The 27166-nt window shown below is 43.2% G+C and overlaps 1 protein-coding gene across 1 annotated transcript in view; it reads right to left on the bottom strand.

The window, feature by feature from the left end:
- Window positions 1-282: 282 nt before the first annotated feature.
- Window positions 283-27166, bottom strand: part of KIF19 (kinesin family member 19) — a 47036-nt gene continuing 20152 nt past the window's right edge. The window contains exons 4-20 of the mRNA XM_044298362.1: window positions 21473-21560; window positions 19327-19463; window positions 16168-16293; window positions 15411-15605; window positions 12391-12537; window positions 12182-12304; window positions 10602-10758; window positions 10343-10517; window positions 9964-10162; window positions 9296-9566; window positions 8321-8442; window positions 8029-8198; window positions 7300-7405; window positions 5422-5506; window positions 2938-3338; window positions 2465-2612; window positions 283-2246 (exon numbers count right to left, since the gene is read on the bottom strand). Coding sequence (XP_044154297.1) covers window positions 2083-2246; window positions 2465-2612; window positions 2938-3338; window positions 5422-5506; window positions 7300-7405; window positions 8029-8198; window positions 8321-8442; window positions 9296-9566; window positions 9964-10162; window positions 10343-10517; window positions 10602-10758; window positions 12182-12304; window positions 12391-12537; window positions 15411-15605; window positions 16168-16293; window positions 19327-19463; window positions 21473-21560 — 2814 coding nt within the window. The 3' untranslated portion in view covers window positions 283-2082. The remainder of the gene's footprint in view (window positions 2247-2464; window positions 2613-2937; window positions 3339-5421; window positions 5507-7299; window positions 7406-8028; window positions 8199-8320; window positions 8443-9295; window positions 9567-9963; window positions 10163-10342; window positions 10518-10601; window positions 10759-12181; window positions 12305-12390; window positions 12538-15410; window positions 15606-16167; window positions 16294-19326; window positions 19464-21472; window positions 21561-27166) is intronic.

Genomic DNA, 27166 nt, shown 5'->3' with positions numbered 1-27166 from the left:
TGTGTTGGTCCCATGTTCATATGTGCCCTCATTGCTGAGAAAAATGTTTTGATATATGCAAATGAGCCGTTACACCTAGAGGCGTCCTCAACTGCGTGCTCCCCACATAAACGTGATCACACCTGGTCCTGTCAGTGAAAGTGCAGAGGGCGCAGCAATTGCAGAGTGAGTAAAACCTCTAGGTGTAATGGTAACGCCCCCGTTGCCCCTAGAGGCTCATTTTCATATATTATATTAATACATGATTTTTCTCACATATGAACATGGTACCAACACAGAGACCTTCAGCTGCCAAGCGCACATGTAGCAGGTCAGCCAGTTTCATAGGTACAAAACTGCTGACAGAGAAACCACTCCACTCATGTATGACATGGCCGGTTTATTGATTTTAATGGGTGCAATGTAATACTTCACTGAGGACTGGATGAGGGGTTTTCAAGCAGCAGGTCTAGTGTGATTTAGGGTCTAATCCATATTGTCCCTAGATATTTAGTGAAGTTTATTAATACTTCTGGTGGTACAGTGTGGTTCAGAGACTAATCCAGAAAATCCCTGGTGATATAGGGTGGTTTAGGTGTTAACATTAAAGGTCCAGGTGGTATAGGGTGGTTTAGATGTTAAGATTAATGTTACCATCAAAGGCCCTGGTGGTATAGGGTGGTATAAGTGTTAATGTTAATACGTTTGGTGGGGTTTACTCCAGAAATTCCCTGGTGGTATAGGGTGGTTTATGCTCTAATTCAGTAAATCCCTTGTGGTATACTTGGAAATTTCCTGCTCATTTGGGATGGAAATATAAGTCACATGTTGAATTTTGGACCATAACAATTTGTATTGTAAGTATTGTTAAACCATATCAACTGCAGTACATATCACCATACTATCACCATACCTTACTTCTTCCCAGGCCTATATTTGCCAGACCTCCAGTAAATACATTTATACCAAGACAATACCTAGGCATTTTTGGTATAGGTTGGTTAAGGAGTTAATCCAAAATATCCCTGGTGGTGTAGGGTAGTTTACAGAGTGATATTAATATCCCTGGTGGCCTAGGGTGGTTTTGGTCAGGTAAAGGCTCTAGTTGTCTGGGCCTAACAATGTCCATGTCATCTTTACTAGCAGCAAATGATGTTACAGAGATACACTGGACCAGATCCATCCAGTGACTGTAATATCCTTATTGCCAAACCATCCCCACTGTAGTACATGCTGCCCTTCTATGAGATTTGGCCCCTTCTTTTGGGCCAAAAACCACAAACATGATTAAATTGGGTCAGAATTCACGTAAACCTATATCAGACCAGCCGATTATTATTATTCACTCTCTTCGATATCAACTTTGACCAAAAAAGTAGACGTTTCATAGCAAAGTTCTAGTAAATTTGCATAGTACCAAGGTTTCCTAGACCCTACAGAGGTATTCAGCAAATGGTTGTCCGCACTATGCCCAGTAGTTCAATCGTCTTCTCCTTAGTCCATTGCATATATGAAATGCTCAATGGCATCATCTTGGATCGTGTGCTCTCCCAAACATGGAGACTCACAGCAGGAGAAAGTTGCTGCTTGTGGAAATACCATAATGCCCATTGTGCCCAATAACGAAGGTCAACGCCTTTGTCCTGGTGCGTTCTGAGCTGGCAGAATACAGCACTCCATGTAGAATAATCCAGAGATAATAAAATAAAAACACACAAATTTTACAATAAATCTACAAAGAACAAGAATTTGATAAATTTGAGGTGTTTGTATAAATTATTCACTTTGCCTGAAAATTACTGTGATATCCAATGAGAAGCAGGCACTCTATGGAACAGAAGGTCTACATAGCAGCAAGTATGAGTCTCCACTAGTACCAAAGTGGGATTCGGGTATGTCGTTAATTGGTGTCCCCATAGCACAAGGTAAGAGACATAATACAGTTCTGTCAGGGTAGCAAGTTGTGAAACTACCTTCTGAAATACAATGTTCACACTGGTGACAAAAGGCTTTCCGGTCACTTTCACCTTCCGCAAAAAGTTCACTGGTCAAAAGGTTCCAGAGATGTCATTGTATTGGACTCATAGGTACGTCCCAATCCTATTAATATTTCCGTACCCGAATCTCCTTCCCGCTGATGCCACCGGCGTTTCCAGTGTTGTAATTGAATCGTGGCCGCTGATTGGTGGAAATTTGCTTCTTGGCATTGCCTGGTTGGTTGTGTTGGAATCCTGCTCCTTGATGGTCTACACCTTTAGCCATGTTGCCTGTGTAGATAAAAAACAATTTTACAGAGGGTCTACACTATGTGTACATAAGGCGTTGTGATTGTACGTGCTATAAATGTCTGATCAATGGGGGACAAACAGCTGGACCTCCACTGATCCCAAGCATGGCAAAGACGTAGAGTGTGGAACTCACTTTATGATGTCCATATGCCACAACTGGGCTGTGCATATGTACCTGGGCTTTATGTAACACCCACCAGATTGGTTCTGAGGAAGTTTGACCTGTGCTATAGGTAGCACGATTTTCCCACGGCTGTTGATCTGAGGAATGTTACTCTGGATCTTGTGGTCCGAGTTGCTTTCAAGGGCTCTATTTCGAGAAGGATGGTTCTTTGGTCGCACCAGCTGCAAAAACAAAAAGAGATAATAAATAAAAGAGTCATTTTCAATACCCCCTCCCTGCTAGGAAGTTTTAATTCTAGTTCTAACTTTAATTAAGCTGAATATCTACTAGGCTGCTGCCCAGACTCCCCATATCCTCCTCCCAAGAGCAGACTTACCATAAAACCCTTTTACTGACCTAGACCACCAAACCCGTCTCTAACTTGGACCACCATAGATTTTGAAATTACGAGAAAAACTGTTTAAAATGTTGACTGGGGGGCCCTTCTTTGCTTTCTGGACAGGACCTCATTATCCATACATTCAACAATATTTTGTAAGCACTTACCCCTTGTCCAGTGACCTCAAATGACCTTGACCTCTTCTTTCTGCGCTTAACCTCTAAAGACTCCTCCCTTTTCTCTAGCTTCTGGGCTCCTTTCTTTTGTGCTTGGTTCCAAACTCCTGGGGAATCTCTCCGTTGGTGGCCTCCTCTTCCTAGGGCTGCCACCATCTCACCAGTGCTGGTGGAGAGGTTGTCTTCACTGGCTGCATGATGGAGGGGAGAGCTTGGTATTGGCTGATCTCTGAAAGGATTGTCCTCACTCTCGCTCAGAGAATGAACCGACAGGTTACTCCTCTCTTTCATCGGTTGAAGTAGTTGTAGGCGGTCACCATCTATAGCTCGGGAACGTCTCCGTGCTGCCTTTACCGAAATACTTTTAATGCTGCTCAGAATTTCTTTTTTCTCTGGGTGGAAAAAAAATAGGGACATTTCCTCAACAGGTCACTACCAAATGTCCTACAGCATCACTTTAAAAACCAGGTCCTGTGAGACCCACGATTCTGTCTATGGTAGGGTTGTTGCGGGTATCGAAATTTCGATACCCAATCAATACTTTTGTCCCGGTATCGATACGATACCGGGATTTCCATTTTTTCGATACTGGTCTGCGCTGCTGCGCAGTCTAGTATCTCTGAACATGAGCGTGCTGCTGTCACCGCGCTCATGTTCCCTCAGCAGCACAGGGGAGAAGGAATCAGTGTCTCCCTCCCCGTGTGCCGCTGCTGCCACCAATGAACGGAGAGAGGGGCAGAGGCGGGGCGGGCGCACTGCACTTACCATTATTCCTGGGCGCCGCTCCGTTCGCCCCGCAGTGCCCCATTACTGTCTCCTGCTCCGTATGCTAATTACTATCGGAGCAATGGGGAGGAGACATCGGCCTCTCTAGTGGGCGTTCCTTCTCCCTGTGCTGCGATTGGACAGTGCTACAGACAGGGAGAAGGAACGCCCACTAGAGAAGCTGATGTCTCCTCCCCATTGCTCCGATAGTAATTAGCATATGGAGCAGGAGACCGTAATGGGGGCACTTCGGGCAAACGGAGCGGAGCCCAGGAATAATGGTAAGTGCTGGGACATCTCTGGGCGCCGCTCTGTGTAGCCTAATACACATAATACAGGAGGCGGGTGCCGGCAGCAGAATCGCATTGCCGGCACCCTGCCCCTGACAGGGAGCTGCGATCAGCAGCAGTTAACCCCTTAGGTGCGGCACCTGAGGGGTTAACTGCCGCTGATCTGCTGCCAGTACCCGCCTCCTGTATTAAGGGGTAATTATCATTGGTGGCACAGTGTTCCCTCCCCCCCTCAACCCTCCTCTTCATTGGTGGCAGTGGCAGCTTCTGATCGGAGCCCCAGCAGTGTAATCCTGGGGGTCCGATCAGTTACCATGGCAGCCAGGACGCTACTGAAGCCATGGCTGCCATGGTAACATCCCTGATGATGTGTGCACAGAGCACAGGGCAGCAGGGACAGTGTGAAGTCCTATTCACTGTAATATAGCTCTATCAGGGTGAATAGGACAAGGGATGAAAAAAATCCCAGGTTCTAGCCCCTAAGGGGGGAAATAGTTATTAAATAAAAAGTGTTAATTTTTTTTTTTTTTTAAACAACAACAAAATATTAAGTATGAATCACCCCCTTTCCCAATTTCACATATAAAATGTATAAACAATAAATAAACATATTACATATCGCCATGTCAGAAAAGTCAAAACTATTAAAATATAAAAAAAATCTATGCGGTGAACGCCGAAACAGAAAAAATAAATAAAAACTGTGCGACTCGACATTTTTTAAAATGCGGAATGCACGTGGCTTTTTTTGCTTATTTTTTCACGTGGTATCGAGTGGTATCGAATGGTATCGAGTATCACAATACTTTTTTATGGTATCGAAACCGAATCAAAAATTTGGTATCGCAACAACTCTAGTCTATGGTGTCTTCTGCCTCCATAGTTACACTGGCATCATTATGTGGGGAGCAAAAAAGTTCTGGCAGCACCTTCTCCACCTATTTGTCTTGCATGTGGGCCTAGACTATGACCTGGACCCGACACAGCAGTTGTCAGTACAACACCATAGGAGGTTACATCCTTAGATGATTATTGACCACAGAGGAACAAGTCCTTGTTTGTTTGTTTTTTTGCCTGGTGCCACATATGTTCCAGAGTTTGCCATATTTTATCAGAAAATGGACCCAATTGAATTCTATATCCGGAGTCACGTGGTCTAGAACGATCATGAGACTTCCTTGTATTTACCTTCTAGGTCTTGCACTAAGGAGTAAGGTTTTATTGCCTACTTGGGCAATTAAAGTGCTCATGGCTGAAAATTTTAATACCGGGAGGTAGACTTGTATGTAGTAGTTTGGCATGTCAGAGGCATGCATACATCACTTCCACCTGGTTGCCATAGGAATGATACGGTATCAAATAGTTGCGGCAAAGATTACTAAAGCAGAGCCCCTTAAATCCCCCATCTGATGTTTCTTACCTTTCCGGGTTAATGCCACCTTGTCACTGCTGTCAGGAGAGGAGTTGATGTGGGTGCTTCTCACTAGACTGTCACGTGGAAAAGACTAAAAAAAAAAACGAGAATTATTATATTAATAAGTTCAAACAAAGTCTTATCATCAGATCACAGAAATAGACCTTAACCACCTAACTGTTCTGCCAGAGCTCAGCTATCCTGAATGGTAGCAGCTAGAAGCATGGAACTGGTCTTGTTTAAAAGCTGACATTCCAGGCAAGGCAAAGACAGCATTAGTCCAAGCTCAATAGGATATATCACTGTTAGAAATCAAGTTGGGTATAATTGCGAGTAAAACATTATTTTACTTTCACTTTCAGCTGTATTCACTGCATCCCGATTTCTAACAGCAATATCTTCCCATGTACTGGAGATAATGCTGTCATTCTGGTTTTGTTTGAAAGCTTGGAATGACAGCTCTCAAAAGAATACAATACAAGCCCATATCTCTAGCTGCTACCAAACCAGAGATATGAGAATCTAAATCAGCCTCCCCTTCAGTCTGGAGGAGCAGGGGGAGCAGTTGCAGAGCTGAAAGCCTGCGGGAGGATAGGAAAAATAGTAAAAATATATAGAAATGTGGCGTTATCATCATTGTACGGACCCACATAATAAAATTGTTATACCACACAGTGAAGACCATAAATAAATTCCACAAAATAATGTAAAAATTAGTTTTTTTAATCTTTCCCCCTTAAAATAAAATAATAAAAGTTATTTAATTCATTCTCTCTCTCTCTCTATATATATATATAATATAAATATATATATATATATATATATATATATATATATATATATATATACCCCAAAATGGTTCCTAAAAAAAAAAATCATCCAGCAAAATAAGACAAAATTTAGAAGAAAAAATTTACAAGTTATGACTGCTGGAACTCAAAGGGAAAAAGTATTATTGGTCCTTAAGGCTAAAACTAATTAAGTCAATAAAGGGTTAAAAATGCAATTGTGTCCCCTGAGTTGTGTGCCAACAAGATTTACTGCAGACTCACATTAAAAATCTACAATAGAAAAGCGACATTTTTGGTAGGGTTATTCCAATTTTAATGTGACAGTTAGGAGGTTAAAGGGGTTGTGCGTTATGGACAATCCTTTTTTTTTCTTAAAAGGGCTTTTCAACAATAAGATGATTATACTGAAGAGACCTCCAGTGATCAGCTGATTGTAGCAGGACCTGGCAGCAAGTGTTCATTTTCTCTGCAGTGCCTCCAGAGGGGAAATTAAGTATTACATGGCACTGATGTGATGAGGCCTCCAGACACTATTTGTAGCTACTCTCCACTCTGGCTTTGAGATATGGGACCCCTCTACTAACTTAAAATTTTAATCAAGATATTCCCATTTTTTTAATCCTGAATCTCCATCCATCATGGTTCATGGTGAATTATGTCTTTTTTATCCTTGGAAGAATTGTTTCCTATTTACTGTCACCACCTCCCTCTATTGGCCTAAAAACCCTAGAATTAGAAAAAGTAGAAATAAAATTATGGTATTCAGTTACCCCCGATGAGACAACCCATGTCTTTATTTTACAGAGGGGGCAGAAAGCTACTAAATAAGAGCAGCTCTCATACTGACAGACCTGGTCTATGTTTTAGATGGCGGACCATCATTTGAATGGCTGCCTGATCATTGTGTAATTCCATAATCAGAGGTGGTGATGAGGTGCTTATTAACTTATTTTGAAATAGGTTCCCTGAGCGATATGTGCAGGGTATTGGCTTAAACCAGACCAGTAGTCATTCAATGTCCATGGCTAACTATGATAATACATTTTGAGGTCTCCACATCATACATCCACAAAAGTAAAATCCCCCTACCTACCTCTTTGCTGACCATCCCATTCACATGTATCGGAGGTGGAGTCACCACCGTGGAGTTTTTAATGTGTCGGGCTCGGGGACTTGTTTTAAACACTTTGTTTGCATCACTGGTGAGAAAGAGAAGACATGAAATAAAAGGTTCAACCTTTTCACAACAACAAGAATCACTAGAAGATGCCGGTAACCAGTCTCCCAAAAACTTGGTCAATGGAAGAAACGTTATGTACGATTTTGCACATATATATCAGTGACTGTCAATGACTGGTCCTATTCGAACAGGGGGTTGTTCCTGGTTATTACTTCCTTCCTGGTTGTGTTTGGCATTGCAGCTCTGCTTCATTGACTTGCATGGAGATGAGGTGCATTACCCGACACAACCCACGGACAGGTGAGGCGCTGTTTCTAGACTAAAGCAGCCAGGTTTTTCTTATACCAACAACCCCTTTAAAAAGTAAGGAGAGGTATTCATGGACTTCATCTCATCCTTCAAGGCTCGGTTAATTTTTTGGCATCTAAAAAAAGCTGATGGCCAGGCTGCCACTGGGTGCTACTCAGGCAATTGACCAGCTAAGCATCAAATGAGAATTTCAAACAGTCTCATTACTTTTCTCCATCTCCTGCATGAGGAGAAAGGCCTTAGTTCCTGGTCACTTAGTCAATGCTGGACTACCTTAAAATTAAAATCTTATGAAAATCTATTGAAAATTAAGGAACCTATTGGGTCTCCAACCTTTCTGTCTCAGACAGTAGTCGAGGAAGTATTCTTCTGTAGGTCTCTCTTTGATTCAGATTCCTGCTGTCTGATCCAAATGTCCGAACACTCTCTTGGTCTGAGTCTGGTTCCTGAGATGTCTCTTCTGCTGTGATCTGAGGAATTTTCGGCAAAGAGTTCTGGCTGTCCTGCAAAAAAGTCGACATTAGAAGATGCTGTAGAAGAAGGGACTTCAGATCTTCTAATTAGGTAGAAGAAAGAGCTGCAGGCTCAGATCTGATTTACGGTACCATGTCTTAGCTTTACTTACTTTTAGGGCCAGAACAGAAGCTCTGTCTATTATGGCTATTCGATCTAATGTGCCGTCTTCCAGCTCTCGAAGATAGAGCTCATACAAATCCTCCAGGCGATGAGGAACAGTCAGGTTGTGCTCTACAAATAGAAGAACTATTTAGGAAAAACCACCAACCAAAAAATGACCCCAAAAAAGTATCCTTTTTGAAACTTATAGAAAAATGAATTTAGGCTACTTTCACACTTGCGGCAGTGTGATCCGGCAAGCAGTTCCATCGTCGGAACTGCTTGCCGGATCCGCCGATTTGGATATGACTGAAAGCATTTGTAAGATGCATCCGGATGCGGATCCGTCTCACAAATGCATTGCAAGAACAGATCCATCTCTCTCCGCTTGTCATGCGGACAGACGGATCTGTCTTGTATCTTTTTTCACATCTTTACCGGTTTGCGCATGCGCAGACCGGAAGGACGGATCTGGCAATCCGGTATTTTGAATGCCGGATCCAGCACTAATATATTCCTATGGGGAAAAATGCCGGCATTCAGGCAAGTCTTCAGTTTTTTCCGCCGGAGATAAAACAGTAGCATGCTACGGTTTTCTCTTTTGCCTGATCAGTCAAAATGACTGAACTGAAGACATCCTGATGCATCCTGAACGGATTACTCTCCATTCAGAATGCACAGGGATATGCCTGATCAGTTCTTTTCCGGTATAGAGCCCCTGTGACGGAACTCTATGCCGGAAAAGAAAAACGCTAGTGTGAAAGTACCCTTAGTCAACCACTTGAAAGTGCTCACAATTTCTACTTTTGAGGCAATTGGATCCATTTCCACTTCTGTCACTTGAGACTGTTCAGCCTAAACAGAAGATCCACCCACCACAAATTGTCCGTAATAGTCCCCATTTTGCTGTGGTTGACCAAAAGAGAACCAACACATTGAGGGAACGGTTCTTCAATCGCATTCAAAGCCTGATGGTAATCCTCACCAGTGATGATGCGTCTCTGCTGCTTGATGATCTCATCACACAGGCACCGATGTTGCTCGAATTTCTGCACCATGTAGTTCTTCTGCCGGATCATGTTGTCTTTGAGCAATGCGTGGGACTGCATCTCTGTATTTTCAATCTCCAGTTCATGGACTTTACACAAAAGGCTTAAGACCTCCCTCTGTTCCTCCGAGCTGATCCTTTTGGGTAAAATTTCTTCTAGTCTTCTTGCTCGTTGCCGGATTTCTTTAAATCGCTTCTCCAACTCCATCTGAAGAAAACATGATACAAATTGAAGAACAGACTCAATCTGACAATAGCTGACTTCATTCTACATCATCTGAATGGCGTGTGTTTCTAAATTTTTCCTGCAGCGGCTGATGCATGGGAAATGTCTAATTGACCGTGGCTTTACTTCATGGGAGCCAGACTGGCAGTGATCTGCTGATGGCTATGCCCACATGCATATGATAGGGGTTGTCTCCTGAAACCAATTTTATTTTTGCAGTGGTTCAAATGTTTTAACAAAAAATTCAAAATCTACACAGATCTATTTCTATCTCCATGATTCAATACAACTTACAAACCCTATAAGGTGGAAATCAACAGAATTCGCAAGATATCTGCAGATGTGACTAGAGCTACTAAACCGATCTTCCTACTGATACCTTTTGGCGACGTAGCTTGCTTTGATCAACTACCAGTGCGTGAACGTTCTCTCTGGCCACCATCACCTCTTGCGGCTCCATGATATCAGACTGGTCATCTCCGGTGTCTGAGTCCTTCTCACTGTCATCTTTGCCAAAAGATTCCCTCCTCACTTCTTCTCGCCACTTGCGGACACGACGTGTTTTTTCTTGCTCCCAGCTGTAACCATAATATAAGACAAACTGATTGCTTGTGGCCTGTAGGGAATTCCCTATTAGACCCTTCGGCAAACAGATAAAATTATATGTCCGGTTTAGGGCAAGGGACCTCTTTGTGATGTATACAAAATGGCAAGAGGGTACAAAGGGCATCCTACAAAAGCTAAAATTCTACACCTACTCGGCAATGATGAGGAAGTGACGTGAAGTCTCCATCTGTAACTCCATGTTGTTGTTCTCCAGGTCCATAAGCTGTTTGCGGATGTCCATCTGTTCCCTAAAAGCCCTTATGAGCTGCTCCCTGAGCTGGTCCATCTCCCGTCTGTCATAGGGTAATGTATGGAGCTGAACCTCAGCTGATGGGCATCAAATCAAAGATGTTAGGGTATTTACTGCTTGGACTTTATGGGATGTACCTATTAAAAGATGCCAAGAATTACCTTGGATGTTGCGAATGTCGCTCTTCTCATTCCTTATCTGCTTCAAGCCCTGCTCATCAATCTTCTCCTTGAGTCTTTGGATCTCATGTCTCAGGTCTGCTATGATGCTAGTGTACTGGGCAATGTGATAGGAGACATTGAGGAGGTTCCGCTTTACCTGGTGGACAGAAGAAGAACCAGTATGATTCGAAGGAATACTATCTATTTATATTACATTATGGGATATTCCTAAAGTCTGTGTTTCCTAGTTGGGGTTCCTTGGAAATTGGTAGGAGGTTCCTTGGAAGTGCAAAAGCTGTCACTATGACTGTAATGATACTTATCTGTCCCTGATCTACATGGTTCAGACCCAGACTGACTCAGAACAGGTTACAGGAGGTCAAGGATGATGTCCTCTGGGACCAGGGAGATGCAGCACATTTTAGTGCCAGATTCTTCTGACTACCATCTGATACAACTCACCAGTTTAGGAATATCACCCCAGAGTGCTAATACTGCTCTCTACCATTCTTTGCTCTAGCTCATACATCTCACCAGTCTATGAATGCTACTCCACAGTGCCAACCACCATGTCTCTGTTTCTCTGCTCCAGATGCCTCTACGCTCCCGCTGATATACCTCACTAGTCTATGAGTGCCAATGCTGTCAACCATACTCTGCTCCAGCTGTTGCACCTCACCACTCCATCAGTGCAGCTCCAGTGCCACCACTATTATCTACCATACTTTGCTCCACCACATACACCTCAACAGTGCCAACCACTATGTCTACCACACTCTGCTCTAGTTGTCTTCATGCTCCTGAAGTCTACCATACTCTGTTCCAGTTTTCTTTACCCTCCAATAATATGCCTCACTACTCTGTGAGTGCCACTGTCTAATACACACACTGCTTCAGCGGTCTCCACTCTTGGGCTAGTATAGGTTGCCACTACGTGAGTGTTATCTGCTGCTGTCTACCATATTTTGCTGAACTTATTTCTACTCTACATGTAATATGCCACAGAAATCTGGCAGTGCCACTCTAGAGGGCCATTCTGAGGCAGACAAGTAGACATTCCAGCCGTCACATCTCACCAGTCATAGAATGTTTACTTGTCTGCCTCAAGCCTACAGATTTTCATTGGCACCTGGCATATAGTCCTATTGCTTCAGTCTCTGTACCCACCCATGGAGAGTCTGTATGGGCAGGCAAGATCTTGCAGAACTTGTCCTGCAGATCATTATAGTAAGGGTCCATTTACTTACACGTCCACAATTCCGTTCTGCATTTTGCGGAACGGAATTGCGGACCCATTCATTTGTATGGGTCTGCATTTCCGTTCCCGAAAAAAATAGAACATGTTCTATTCTTGTCCTCAATTGCGGACAAGATTAGGCATATTCTATTTTAGTGCCAGCGATGTGCGGTCCGCAAAGTGCAGAACGCACATTGCCGGTGTCCGTGTTTTGTGGATCCACGGAGCCGCAAAACACATACGGATGTGAAAATGGACCCTTATAGGTAGTGATAATGAAAAAAAAATAATCAACACTTCTCTAAGGCAGAACTTCCCTTTAAGTAAGGGCACCTATACATACCCGGGTCTTGATATTTTTGGCACGGTCAGCATAGGCAAGAGTGTTCCGGGATTCTTCGAAGGCACTGCTGGCCGGACTTATGTGAGCGATCATCACAGTGCGGCTATTCCCACCCAAAGAGTCCTGATGACGAAAACGAAGGAAAGTAAAAGGGTGCAATGATGGACCACAGAGCTGACAGTCTTAAGATGAAGGAGAAGACACTGTACCTTCAGGAGTCTGGTCAGCTTGCTGTCTCTGTAGTTGACGTATTTATTGCCCCCTCGGTCACTGAGGGCGTTGATACAGTTGCCCAGCGCCAGCAGGGAGCGGTTGATGTGAGCCCCTTCCTTCATCCGCTGACCTCGGTTCTGGGTCTGCAGCAAGGAAAATAATAAGACATTTTAACGTTGTCCGTTATGGGGGGTACTTTGGCTGCCACTGATAACGCAGCATTACACAGTATCTGGCTGAATTCTGGGGGCACTGTGTAGGGGCCCTATGGCTGCGGCACTGTCATGGGGGGAATGTCTCTATTTCTACTGTCCGGGTACTTTTAAAAAAGTGCAATTATGGGGCTGTTATGGGGTCACTGTGGCTAGCAATGATGATGGGCACTGCTACTGGCGCTGTTGCCACTGTTACGGGAGCACTGTGTTTGGCAGTTATAGCGGCACTGCGTTGGCTCTGTTATAGCGGCATTAGCTCTACATGTGGGCACTAAGGCTGGCTCTGCTACAGCGGCACTGGGGCTAGTTATGTTATGGGTAATCTATGGCCCACTCCTTTATTGGGGCACTGTAGAAGACATTGTTCTTGTAGGTGAATTATTACTTATGGGGGCACTGTGGCTGGTGCAATTCTTGAAGGCAGAGTCACTTATGGGGCCATTATGACCGGCACTATCAGGGTACATCACATCGGAGGGCCCGCTACATAGCAGAAAATCCATATTTGGATGAATTTGTAGTGTACATACAGATTTGACAGATTTTACCCTCTGCAGCATATCCATCCCATATGGCCAAACCTTTACAGGGGCCCCATGGCACTAAATTATTTATCGTGGTGCAGGTGGCATGAGCCCTCGTGCAAGTGCAGTCATCAGGGCCATAGTGTTGACGAGAACCAATGTAAACGGTCACGCTCTGTGCATGGTGTAGCGGTATATACGGTATTATTACAAACTCATGCAGCTCATAAGAATACTGCTTAGACCCAGCAGGTGGCGCTGTTTAGCAGTGTAAGTCCCATCACTATGGCCAGGATTACACCGGCCAGAGAGAGAGTCTTTGTCCTCAGCAAAGTGTCAGGTTTCAAATAAAAGGGCACACTCATTAAAAGCTTCGAAGAAGGAGAATTCTCTATAGCCTTTTGTCGGTCAGGGATGCAGTGCAACAATTTGAATAGAAGGCACGCTCTCCTCTGTACCCATATAATACACATATGTACCTATGTAAAATCAGTCGATAAATGAGTAGATCAGGCTATGTGGGCCCTTGGTTGAGGATATGCTTCCTTTGGGGTGTATGGGATATGCTGCTTGTTATACCATATACAGACGTGGACAAAATTGTTGGTACCCTTTGGTCAATGAAAGAAAAAGTCACAATGGTCACAGAAATAACTTTAATCTGACAAAAGTAATAATAAATTAAAATTCTATAAATGTTAACCAATGAAAGTCAGACATTGTTTTTCAACCATGCTTCAACAGAATTATGTAAAAAAATAAACTCATGAAACAGGCATGGACAAAAATGATGGTACCCCTAGAAAACACAGAACATAATGTGACCAAAGGGACATGTTAATTCAAGGTGTGTCCACTAATTAGCATCACAGGTGTCTACAACCTTGTAATCAGCCATTGGGCCTATATATATGGCTCCAGGTAATCACTGTGTTGTTTGGTGATATGGTGTGTACCACACTCGACATGGACCAGAGGAAGCAAAGGAAAGAGCTGTCTCAAGAGATCAGAAAGAAAATTATAGACAAGCATGTTAAAGGTAAAGGCTATAAGACCATCTCCAAGCAACTAGATGTTCCTGTGAGTACAGTTGCACATATTATTCATAAGTTTAAGATCCATGGGACTGTAGCCAACCTCCCTGGACGTGGCCGCAGGAGGAAAATTGATGACAAATCTAAGAGACGGATAATCCGAATGGTAACAAAAGAGCCTAGAAAGACTTCTAAAGAGATTCAAGGTGAACTTCATGCTCAAGGAACATCAGTGTCAGATCGCACCATCCGTCGTTGTTTGAGCCAAAGTGGACTACATGGGAGACGACCAAGGAGGACACCATTGTTGAAAACGAATCATAAAAAAGCAAGACTGGAATATGCCAAACTACATGTTGACAAGCCACAAAGCTTCTGGGAGAATGTCCTGTGGACAGATGAGACAAAAATCGAAGTTTTTGCCAAGGCACATCAGCTGTATGTTCACAGACGAAAAAATGAAGCATATCAAGAAAAGAACACTGTCCCTACTGTGAAACATGGAGGAGGCTCTGTTATGTTCTGGGGCTGCTTTGCTGCGTCTGGCACAGGGTGTCTTGAATCTGTGCAGGGTACAATGAAATCTCAAGACTATCAAGGAATTCTAGAGAGAAATGTACTAGCCAGTGTCAGAAAGCTTGGTCTCAGTCGCAGGTCATGGGTCTTGCAACAGGACAATGACCCAAAACACACCGCTAAAAACACCCAAGAATGGCTAAGAGGAAAAAAATGGACTATTCTAAAGTGGCCTTCTATGAGCCCTGACCTCAATCCTATTGAGCATCTTTGGAAGGAGCTGAAACATGCAGTCTGGAAAAGGCACCCTTCAAACCGGACACAACTGGAGCAGTTTGCTCATGAGGAGTGGGCCAAAATACCTGCTGAGAGGTGCAGATGTCTCATTGACAGTTACAGGAAGCGTTTGATTGCAGTGATTGCCTCAAAAGGTTGCGCAACAAAATATTAAGTTAGGGGTACCATCATTTTTGTCCATGCCTGTTTCATGAGTTTATTTTTTTACATAATTCTGTTGAAGCATGGTTGAAAAACAATGTCTGACTTTCATTGGTTAACATTTATAGAATTTTAATTTATTATTACTTTTGTCAGATTAAAGTTATTTCTGTGACCATTGTGACTTTTTCTTTCATTGACCAAAGGGTACCAACAATTTTGTCCACGTCTGTACATGATTGTTTATGCTTTTATTACATTCCTTAGAGCCTTGGGTTCCTCTCGTTACCTGAGAAGCCCTTTCCGACCCGGCCAGGTCAATCATGAAGAGACGTCCCACGCGGACCTCCTGCGTGATGTTTTTGATACGGTTCTTCTGCCGCACCGTGACCTGGAGGATGGCATGAGAGCGGGACGAGGTTTTATTGGCCGCGGTGGGTTCCTGGGTCCTTTGCTTGTTTCCTTTCATTAGCAGCTGCATGATCTAAAAGCGCAAGAAGATGTAAGTCCTGGCAAGGACTTCCTTCGATTATACAGTATGGCAAGCATAGTTGGTATAGCGGGCAGGGCGGGCCCTAATACCAATGGACCACGAAGACTGACTCATCAGGAAAGAATTATAGGTCTCTGGAGCCTCCTGACCACGTTCTATATGGTATTATTATATGGGCACTGTGTGGCGGTATTGCATTACATGTGTTGTATGGCACTACAGGGCATATATAATTTGTGTGCTATATGGTCAGCCGGACCCCCTTAAAATATTTTGCCTACAGACCCCCAGAGACCTAAGTCAGGTCCTGCTCATACCACCCGTATAATAATTTCCCTAAAATGTATAACGCACATATCTAGTTATCTGCCTTTCGTGACATAAATATGATCTAGATGAGAAGGGAGGTGAGTGATAGCAATAAAGTGGGGTTGGGGGTGCAATATTTAAGTGAAAAAGTACGGTTGATGCAAGTTATGGTCTCTGCGCCCCCTGTAAGTCATAAATATGAATATGCAACACTATCATCTATGTAAAAGCATCATTCTGGCACCTCTTTGGCGTTAATGGTGGACACCTCGGTTATCCCAGCTACTTGAATTACTCCCTTCGAGTCCTCCCGTAGATCCAGGTAGCCCAGGGCCGGATTCAGTAAGTCTCGGATCATTTCATTGTAGATCTGTAAAGAGAACAAGATAGATTGACCTGACTAGAAATGATGATATGTGTAGGTATGGACATGTATATGTATCTGATGAGTACAGTGCATTCAGAAAGTCCTCAGACCCTTTCACTTTTTTTCACATTATGTCATGTTGCGGCCTTGTTCTAAAATAAATTTAAAAAAAGTTAAACTTTTCCCCATCATTCTGCACTCAAGGAAAAACTAAAATATTGTATTGACATAAGTATTCAGACCCTTAACTCGGGACTTAGTTGGAGCCCCTTTGGCAGAGATTACAACCTTCAGTCTTCTTGGGGATGATGCCACAAGGTTTGCTCATCTGGATTTGGGGATTTTCTGCCATTCTTCTCTGCAGATCCTCTCAAGCTCAGGTTGGATGGGGACCGGTGACGGACAGACATTTTCAGGTCTCTCCAGAGATGTTCGATTTGGTTCAAGTCAGGGCTCTGGCTGGTTCACTCAAGGACATTCACAGAGTTGTCCCTAAACTGCTCCTGTGTTGTCCTGGCCGTGTGCTTAGGGCTATTGTCTTGTTGGAAGGTGAAATTTCAGCCCAGTCTGGGTTAGGTTTTCATTAAGAATATCTCAGTCCTTTTTTCCATTCTGCTTTCCCTCATCTCTGACCAGTCTTCCTGTCCCTGCCATTCAACCCCCCCCCCCCTCCCCCTCAGTATGATGTTGCCATGACCATACTTCACTGTAGGGATGGTATTGGGCAGTGCCTGGTTTACTCCAAATAGGAGGCTTAGAATTGAGGCAAAAAAGTTCAATCTTGATTTCATCAGACCAGAGAATTTTGTTTCTCACAGAGTCCTTCAGGTACTTGTGTCTTTTACTGAGGAGAAGATGCTTTCTGGCCCAGATTGGTGCTTCAGTGACCATTGGGTTCCTGGTTTAGCAGCTCTAAGAATAATCCAGGTTGCTCCAAACTTCTTCCATTTAAGAATTATGGAGGATCTTGGCAATTTTCAGTGCTGCAAAAAATGTTTTTGTCCCCTTCTCTAGACCTGTGCCTCCACACAGTCCTGTCTCTGAGCTCATCAAGAGAATGCCAAGAGTGTGCAAAGCAGTAATCAAAGCAAAAGGTGGCTACTTTGAAGAACCTAGAATATGACATATTTTCAGTTGTTTCACACTTTCTTGTTATGTATCTAATTCCACATGTGTTAATTCATAGTTTTGATGCCTTCAGTGCGAATCTACAATTTTCATAGTCATGAAAATAAAGAAAACTCTTTGAATGAGAAGGTGTGTCCAAACTTTTGGTCTGTACTGTATATGTATGTATAGATATATATGTGGAGTATGATTGTGTATATGTATAGATATATATGCGGAGTCGCGGCATAGTTTTTCAGCTAAGGGTCTAATTTACGTAACACTGTGGTCTGTGCCCCTATGGGTGATATTTCAGCAGAGGCAGATCCCATCATAACCTCCTGGAGACATCTACGTCTTCAGCTCCCGCCTGGCATCCTTATACCTGCGGTAACACGATCCGCCATCTAAGTGATTCTCTTCTCACTTTACACGACTTTCTTGCGGTTTCCTGGCTCCCTGTTTGTCTTCTGGGTTGTGCAAATAGTGTGCGGGCCATAAAGTCATCGCGGCCACATGAGATGGAGCTCACATGCGAGGCCCATCCGTCACCATGGGAATTATCTGTCCTGCTCACATGAAGGATGCAGCCAAACACGCAGTAAATGTTATCAGCGCTGCTGGTGAAATAAGAGCGGGAGCGGGCACAGGAAGGAGGCAGATAGCGGCTGCACATGCCATGGAAATGCCTGTTTATCTAGTAAATCTGATCCCCAGCGCTCTCCATGTGAACGCAGTGTCCTTCGTACTGCCGTACATGACGTTATGTACACGGCATACGTCCTGATACAGCAGGCGCCGAGTCTGGAGTTACACCAGGACACCCTAAAATTACAGATATGGGGACCCCAGGAACAAACTAAAACCACCCAGTAATGTACTATTTGTAGTATTACTCAAGAACCGTACAGTGGTATTACGTGGGCCTTTAAAGGGAGTATTATTTGGACGCTATATGATAGTATTATGTGGTCGATATGGTGGTATTATGGATTTCTATATCCTACTATCTTGACACAACATATGGCAGTATTATATAAACTATATATGACACTATATAGTGGTATTATGTGGGCTGTACATGTTAGTAGTATCTGGGCACTATATGGCAGTATTACATGGACTTTTAAGGGGGAATTATTTAGCCACTATATAGTGGTATTATGTGTATTTTATGGTAGTAGTATCTTGGCACTATATGGCAACATCGTGGGGACTTTTGAGGGGGTATTGAAGTACTATATAGTTATGTGTGTTGCAAATGTTAGTAGCCTTTTGGCCCTATATGGCAGTATTACGGGGACTTTTGAGCGGGTATTATTTTGGGCACTATAAAAAGGTACTATGTGGGTTGAATATGTTAGTAGTATCTTGCTACTACATGGTGGTACTATGTGGACTGTTAACAATAGTGGTATCAAGGCACAATATGCCAGTATTGCGTGGGCTTTTTAAGGGATTTAGATACTATATAGTGGTATTATCTGGGCTGTATATATTAATAGTACTGTGTCAGTATATGGCAGTATTATGTGGCCTCTTATTTGTAAACTATATGTCAGGAATATCTTTGCACTATATGGCACTATTATGTGGGTTTTTTAAGGGAGTTTTACTTAGATACTATATTGTGGTTTTAAGGGTGTTGTATATGTTAATAGTACCGTGTCACTATATGCTGGTATAATGTGGGCTCTTTAAGGGAATATTTGGGGGTTGAAAGGTAGTATTATATGGGTTATCTCAGACGGGGTAATAGTGATGGGCTGACCAGTTGTTCTCTTGGGCTGACCATAGTTGACCACCATACAATCATGCAGCATGGCGATCAGGTCACGTTGTGTCTACAGGCATCCTCAGCCTTTTCCATTGATATATTTTGCCAACTTTTTAATTTATTGCAATTATTTAATCGTTTCCACCACTAACCTCCAAGTAGGACATGATGACTTCATACTCCATGTCATCGCTGGTCTCCTCAATGGCTTTAAAGAGATCATTTAAGGTCCTGATATATATCCCAGGCTCTCGGTCTGTGCCAAGCATCGTGTAGGTCTTGCCACATCCTTAGGAGACAGTAATTGAACAGTGAGCACTAACTGGGAGCAACGTACGCCAGGAATACGAAGCACCACCATAATACAGGTATGGAAGAAGGAACCAACCCATGGGTCATCCAACCCTTCAGCAGAGGACAGAAGAGAGGAGGCCACCACATGCTGTGCCCTTCACTAACTGGATATTGAATTTGCTGCTGTTAAAGTCCATCTGTCAGCGGTTTTGTACCTATGACACTGGCTGACCTGTTACATGTGCACTTGGCAGCTGAAGGCATCTGCGTTGGTCCCATGTTCCCACGTGCCCGCATTGCTGAGAAAAATTATGTTTTAATATATGCAAATGAGCATCTAGGAGCAACGGGGCGTTACCATTGCACCTAGAAGTTCTGCTCTCTCTGCACTTTGACAGGGCCAGGTTTGATCACCTTTTTTACTGTCTGGCCCTGTCAATTAAAGTGCAGAGGGCGGGGCAGTTGCAGAGAGAGCAGAGCCTCTAGGTGCAAGGGCAACGCCCCCGTTGCTCCTAGAGGCTCATTTGTATATATTAAAACATCATTTTTCTCAGTAATGTGGACACATATGAACATGGGACCAACACAGATGACTTCAGCTGCCAAGTGCACATGTAACAGGTCAGCCGCAAATCTGCAGACAGGTGCCCTTTAATGGACAGTGAAGGGCCCCCATCTCACTCCTATAGCAGTCATATATAGAAGATGTGGCCGTGTATTTGCGTACCCCTATCTACTGAAATCTATGGGAGTTATGGGGATAGCTCAGACAGTGACTCCCTTAGGTGGGGGTCCTACAGGCCTTAACTCCTCAGTGTAAGTCCCTAGGTCATAAATGTCTACTTAAAGGGACATTTAAAGGGGACCTGTCACTTCCCCCGACATGTCTGTTTCAGTAAATGCTTGTATCCCCAATAACATAACAATCCTGGAGCATCATTTATGCCGTTCCTCTGTTATTCCTCCTAGAAATATATCAATGAATTGACAACTGGGTTTTTATCAGTTGGGGTTTGTGTTCCCTCGCAGTCTGACATGTCCAATCAGTGCTGAGAGTGTCAGGCTGTGCAGGGACACACCCCTCTGACAAGGGGAATGGTAACATCCAATTTTTTCATACATTTCTAAAAGGAATAACAGAGTAAACGGACAACCCAGAGTTAAATTGGCCATACACATTAGAAAAATGCCTTTTGTTCTCAGGAAAGGTGTGTGGCGGTGGTCTGTAAGGGTTTGGAGCGGTCCCTTTAAATAGTAATGTCCTTTTTCGTTGCATGCTAGAATATCTGACAACAGCGATAAATGGACGTTTGTATGAGTAGGAAATTTTTTGGAAAAATAAGGATTCCTCAGGACTCGTCGGCCTTGTTGCCTTAGTAACAGGAGATGCAGGTAATCTCAGGCAGAAAACAACCTGTTCACACATGAATAAGCATCCCTTCAACCTCGTCCGTGCCAGCCGAGCCGCCACCAGCCGGTGTACCCTCACTGAGGCCCAAATGTAGCACAAATCCCTTGTGAGGCACGTGGTACAGGGGTGCCTCAGCATATCATAGCAAATTCAAGCACTTAAAGGGGTTATCCCATGATTGATGTAAAAAAATGAAAATCAGACATCATATAGCACATGACAATCTCTTTCTAACAAAGCTAGAACCAGCCCTGTACCTCACATGGATCCAGAGATCTCCACATTGAGTGCTGCAATTGCTCTGCTAGATTATGGTCGGCCTGGCACCTATGGGGTGTGTCCTTTCTTCTCTCCCTGTAACTGCCACAGCTTCTAACATAACATATGGCTCGTAGCAGTTGAGGATTTAAACTTAGCGCGTGCGACCAGCTCAGTGAGACAGACAAAAAATAAAGAAAAGAGCAAACAGCAGGTGGCGCTATACAGCTACATTTTATTTACAAAATCACTGGCTATACTAAATTTTTTATACAAAAGTAATAATAATGTAGAATATGTTATGTGACACAATCCCTTTAATTAACAAAACTCACCGGTGGGGCCATAGGCAAACACTGTGGCGTTATAGCCCGAGATGACCCCTTCAATCAAACCTTTGGTGGTGAGACGGTACACCGTGTCCTATAGGAGAGAAAAAAAACTACAGATTAATGGCCGGGCATAACCCAATTAAAATGTGTGTCCGCCTTAAATAAAAAAACACACTCAGTAAACGGGAGTCCCCCAATCCTTCTCTTCTGTCGGGTTGTTAAAAATTCTGTTCACCCATTTCCTCCTGAAGTTTTTCAAAAGTAAAGACAGGAATGGCGGCCATTACGACTCCCGTAGTGTAGTCGCTCAGTTTGCTCAGTTCACTCAAATGCCTAATCGTGACAGCATCATCTGTTGGGCGGTATATCACTTTTTTGGGGTGGGGACTATCTGTTGGACACCATGTTCCTTTTGGGGTGCACTATATCCCTTTTTAGGGGGTGGGTACTATATCCCTTTTGGATGTGGGCATTAACTATTTTTTGGAGGCACTATCTGTTGGACTTGGATTCCATATCCTTTTTGGAGCACTATTTGATGGGCCCTATACCCTTTGGGGGCATAATTTCCCTTTTTAGGAGTGGGCACTATAACTCTTTTGGTGGCACTATATTTGTTTTTATAGGTGGGCACTATGAATAACCCTTTTGAGGGTGGGCACTATATCCCTTTTTTGAGGAGGCATGATCTATTGGATCCGGGGACTATATCCCTTTTAGGGGACACCATCTGTTGGCCACTACACCATTTTTGCAGGGTAGCATCTGATGGATGCTATACCCTTTTGATGGGCACTATCTGTTTGACACTATATCCATTTTAGGGGGCACTATCTGTTGCCCCTAGATCTCTTTTGGGGGCACCAGTTATACTCCCAAAAGAAATATAGAGTCCAAAGACAGTAGAAATAGAGGCATAAAGATAAGGTCCTCAGAAAAAGATATTATGCCTAACAGATTGTTCCCCCCTAAAAGGACATAATGCACAACAGATAGTGCCCCCTAAAAAGAGAATGCACAATACATAGTGCCTCCTAAAAGGACATAGAGTATAACAGATAGTGCACCTCAAGAGGACTTAGTGTACAACAGATAGTGCCCACCTAAGAGGTTATAGTGTACAACAGATAGTGCCCCCCCCCCCAAAGGGCTACGGTGCCCCACAGATGGTGCCCCCATAAGGGAAATAAGGGCATAAAGATAAGGTCCACAGAAAAATATATTATGCCCCACAGATAATGTGGCCTCATATAGTTTTTGGAGGACCTTATCTTTATGGCCCTATTTCCCTTTTGGGGGCACTATCTGTTGTGCACTCTGTCCCCTTGGGAGGGCACTATCGGCTGTGCACTCTGTCCCCTTGGGGGGGGGGGGGGCACTATCTGTTGTGCACTGTCCCCTTAGGGGGGCACTATCTGTTGTGCACTGTCCCCTTAGGGGGGCACTATCTGTTGTGCACTGTCCCCTTAGGGGGGCACTATCTGTTGTGCACTGTCCCCTTAGGGGGGCACTATCTGTTGTGCACTGTCCCCTTAGGGGGGCACTATCTGTTGTGCACTGTCCCCTTAGGGGGGCACTATCTGTTGTGCACTGTCCCCTTAGGGGGGCACTATCTGGTGGGTATGATATCTTTTTTCTGGGGACTTGATCTTTATGTCCCTATTTACCTTTTGAGGGCACTATATCCCTCTCTGGTGCACTATACACCTTTTTGGGGCACTGTATCGCTTTTGGTAACACTACAAGAGCTTTGGGACCACTGTCCATAATCTTTTAAGACCCTAGCAATGCTCTTGGCAGCCATGTTACTTTTCATCAGAAAAGACGCCTCTTTCATAGAGCATCTTGGCATCACATCAAGTACCAGCGGCACATCCCGTCCATCTTTAATGTAATGATTACACTTCAGGCATACGGCACAAGGAAGCAATCTCAGTAATTATGTGCTTAAGATGTTATCACAGCTTAACCAGTTTAGTATGTGAGGGCCATTAATGCTCACTGGAGCCTCCCTAAGTGATATTTACTAGGGCTTTCCAATTACAACAGTGCAGGAATGGTGTTTTACAAGATCATACAGCTGACGTGAATCTATGTATTTTGTTATCTCTTAAAACAAAATGTAAATAAAGGTATTTTTCATGATTTTTCCTCCGTCATGCAAATTTGGCCACTAGAGGGCGAACATGTGTAAAACCCTTTCCATGGAGGCCATGAAGTAAATACAACTTTCAATCTCTCTGAAGTGGGGCAGTCGCCCATTCAAGGGGCTGTCGAGGACTAAAGAAAGATGACTGCTTTCTTCCAAAAACAGCACAACACTTGTCTTCAGGTTGTGTGTGGTATTATAGCTCAAGCCCATTCACTTCAATGAAGCTAAGCTGCAATACAAACAACCCATGGGTAGTCCTAGACAAGCCCCTTAATTGGTAATATGATGATCCTAATTGTTTTAAATCCAATTGATTAAATCTTTGAAGAAAGTCAATTAGCCTCCTGAATTCAACTGTCTTTAGGACGGTGAGACAGCTGAATACTGCAGCGGGGGTGGCAGTATTTTGTGCTGCACTGTGATATTTGGTTCTGCAGGGGCGGTATTTTGCGCTGCACTACAGTATTCCTAGCCCCACCTACTTCTGTTGTCTCCGCCTGCTTCTGCTGCCCCACCTGCTTTCAATTTGGACCTGGCCACTTTTTTTTTTTTCACGGCTACTTTAAGCTCCCAGTTCGTCCCTGTCAATGGCAGATGTTGGAGAAGATGGGCACTATCTATTGAACACCATGTCCCTTTTGGGGGGCACTGTATCCCTTAACTATCAGTTGGGCACTATATAACTTTTGGAGGCACTATCTTTTGGACTTGGATACTATATCCTTTCTGGGGACACTATTTTATGGCACTATACCCCTTTGGGGGGCACTCATTCAGGTTTTAAAGGTTGGCACTATCTGTTGAGCACTATAATCCTTTTGGGGGTGGGCACTATATCTCTTTTTTTGGGGGGAAAAGTTGATATTTAATTTTGCTGGGGTGGTATTTTGTGTTGGCATTCCTGGCCCAACCTACTTCTGTTGTCCCGCTTGCTTCAGTTGCCCCACCTTAATTTAATTTGGACCCGCCTACAACATGTGGGCAATTTTAGTTTTTTTTTCCAGGGCCACTTTAAGTACCCGGTCCGTCCCTGTCTCCCCCAATAGCAGATGTCAGGGGAGATAAGGATCAGGCTGTTGGATTTCAACATGTCCAAGCTTCTGTTCTCGGTAGATAAGCCGCTGCCTTAGATCAGGATCTATGGATTCCCTTGGCCATATTTTTGAAGGAACCTCTACCATTTACCCATTTTTCATATGTTAAAATTCAGACTTGGCAAGATGTCCATGCCATGATTGGTGGTGAGATGGAAAGTTGCCCTTCATAGCAGGAGCACTGGAATCTACCCATGCTACTGAGGTGATATTTCTTGGTTGGCCTACGTGTCTCTGTTATACCTACTGGTTGCTTGCTTGGAGGAAGCTGCAAATTTAATAATGCCACAGCAGTAATCTTTAGGCGGAACAGATTTGTTTGCATTCACCGTAGACCAGTAATACCCAATGACAACCTCAAGAGTCACACATACATCAAGACGTGGTTTTAGAGATAACAAAATCCAAGGAACAAAGAGGTAACATGATCCCAAGGAGGTAACATTATCTCCGAGCAGTCTTATGTTTCCTCTGTCCTTGTTATCAGGGCAAAACCGTCACGAGAAGAAGGCATGGAAAGTAAAAGTGTAATGGAATAGGAAGTGAAGACTAATAATGAGAGTAAACAGGAATGAAGGAAAGAAGGGCGAGCCTGTACAACCTGTACAAGCCGGGCAATAAAGAAAGAGAAGGACAATGACCGACCAGGGGGGTGCTAAGGGAATGTGTAACTCTGGACAGAAGACAACAGACAGCAAACCTGTAAATCAAGAGGTCACCTCCACACATGAATGAACTCATAGAAAAACAAATGCAACCTTGAGATTGCGAGCAGGACATTGCCTCTGGAGAGCCTCTATGGAGATACTTCACACCTCCAATTATTCACTAGAGTATTGGAGGTGATTTGGGCAGGAATAATCAAAAGTTCCTAAAGGATCAACTACATAGTTGTAGTCAAAACATTTTCTAAGCATACGTTCGGTGGACGACCCAAAAGATCTGTTTGTCTGATTTAGATTGCTGTGGCCCAAAAAGTTGAGAGTAGCTGTATAGAAAATACTGGTATGGGTTCTTCCAGTGGTTATTTATGCTTTGAATTGGTTTCCAGGTGCGTTAATAAGATGTGGTGGTGATCAAGCCTCTTCAACTTTCACTAAACTCTGGGGCTTTGATGTAATACCCTCAATGTTGGGTGGCTGTGCACTTTCCTTTAAAATGAATTCAAGTTATGAAAGTCTACTAGTGGCCACCAGCAATTTAAGTAGGGATTTTGGGGGGATTTAAATTTTTATTCTAATGGTCACACCTGACAGAAACATGTCAGTCTGGCTACAAAATTAATCCAATAATTGCTAATTTACATAGTAATCTGTATTTAATGCTAATTGTGTGCCTAAAAGGCAAATCTGCTCATTGTGATCAGTTATAAGATTATCTGGAGACTGGTTTATGCTAAGGCCACAAGGAGACAACCCTGGGTCTCAGACCTTGGGTTGAGAAGTAATTTCTCTGCTGGAGGGTTTGAGAACATGCAGACATGTCACCAACCATCATAGCTGGTGAGACATCCACCTGATAATGACCACTCTAACATTCAATGGTATGGTCCACCTATTACCAACACAAAATGGAAGCCATCACCATGACTGGACTCGATTATTCCCGATAGATGCAAGTTATGACATCATGAGGAACCTGAGATTAACCCCTTCAGGACTCTGCCATTTTTCACCTTAAGGACCAGACCGTTTTTTGGAAATTTGACATGTGTCACTTTATGTGGTAATAACTTTGGAACGCTTTTACTTATCCAAGCCATTCTGAGATTGTTTTCTCGTGACACATTGTACTTCATTATAGTGGTAAATTTCAGTCAATATTTTTCATTTTATTTATTTTTTTTAAGTCTAAATTTACCCCAAAAATTGGAAACATTCTCAACTTTCCAAATTTTTATTTCTCTGCTTTAAAAACAAATAGCGATACCTCATATAATAGTTATTACTTTACATTCCCCATATGTCTACTTTATGTTTGGATCATTTTGCGAATTACATTTTATTTTTGGGGACGTTAGAAGGCTTAGAAGTTTAGAAGAAAATCTTAACATTTTTCAGAAAATTTCCAAAACCCACTTTTTAAGGACCAGTTCAGGTCTGAAGTCACTTTGTGGGGCTTACATATCAGAAACCACCCATAAAATTGCCCTAATTTAGAAACTACACCCCTCAAGGTATTCAAAACTGAGTTTAAAAACTTTGTTAACCCTTTAGGTGTTCCAAAAGAATTAAATGAAAATGTAGATGGAATTTCAGAATTTCACTTTTTTGGCAGGATTTCCATTGTAATCAATTTTTTCCAGTAATAAAGCAAGGGTTAACAGCTGAACAAAACTCAATACTTATTACCCTGAATCTGTAGTTTACAGAAACACCCCATATGTGGTCGTAAACTGCTGTACGGGCACAGAAGGAAAGGAACTCCATATGGTTTTTGGAGAGCAGATTT

Source organism: Bufo gargarizans, chromosome 6 (genome assembly GCF_014858855.1).
Source record: "Bufo gargarizans isolate SCDJY-AF-19 chromosome 6, ASM1485885v1, whole genome shotgun sequence".
Taxonomy (NCBI): domain Eukaryota; kingdom Metazoa; phylum Chordata; class Amphibia; order Anura; family Bufonidae; genus Bufo; species Bufo gargarizans.
The sequence above is the reverse complement of the archived record's forward strand: the minus strand, read 5'-3'. Positions and strand labels throughout refer to the sequence as shown.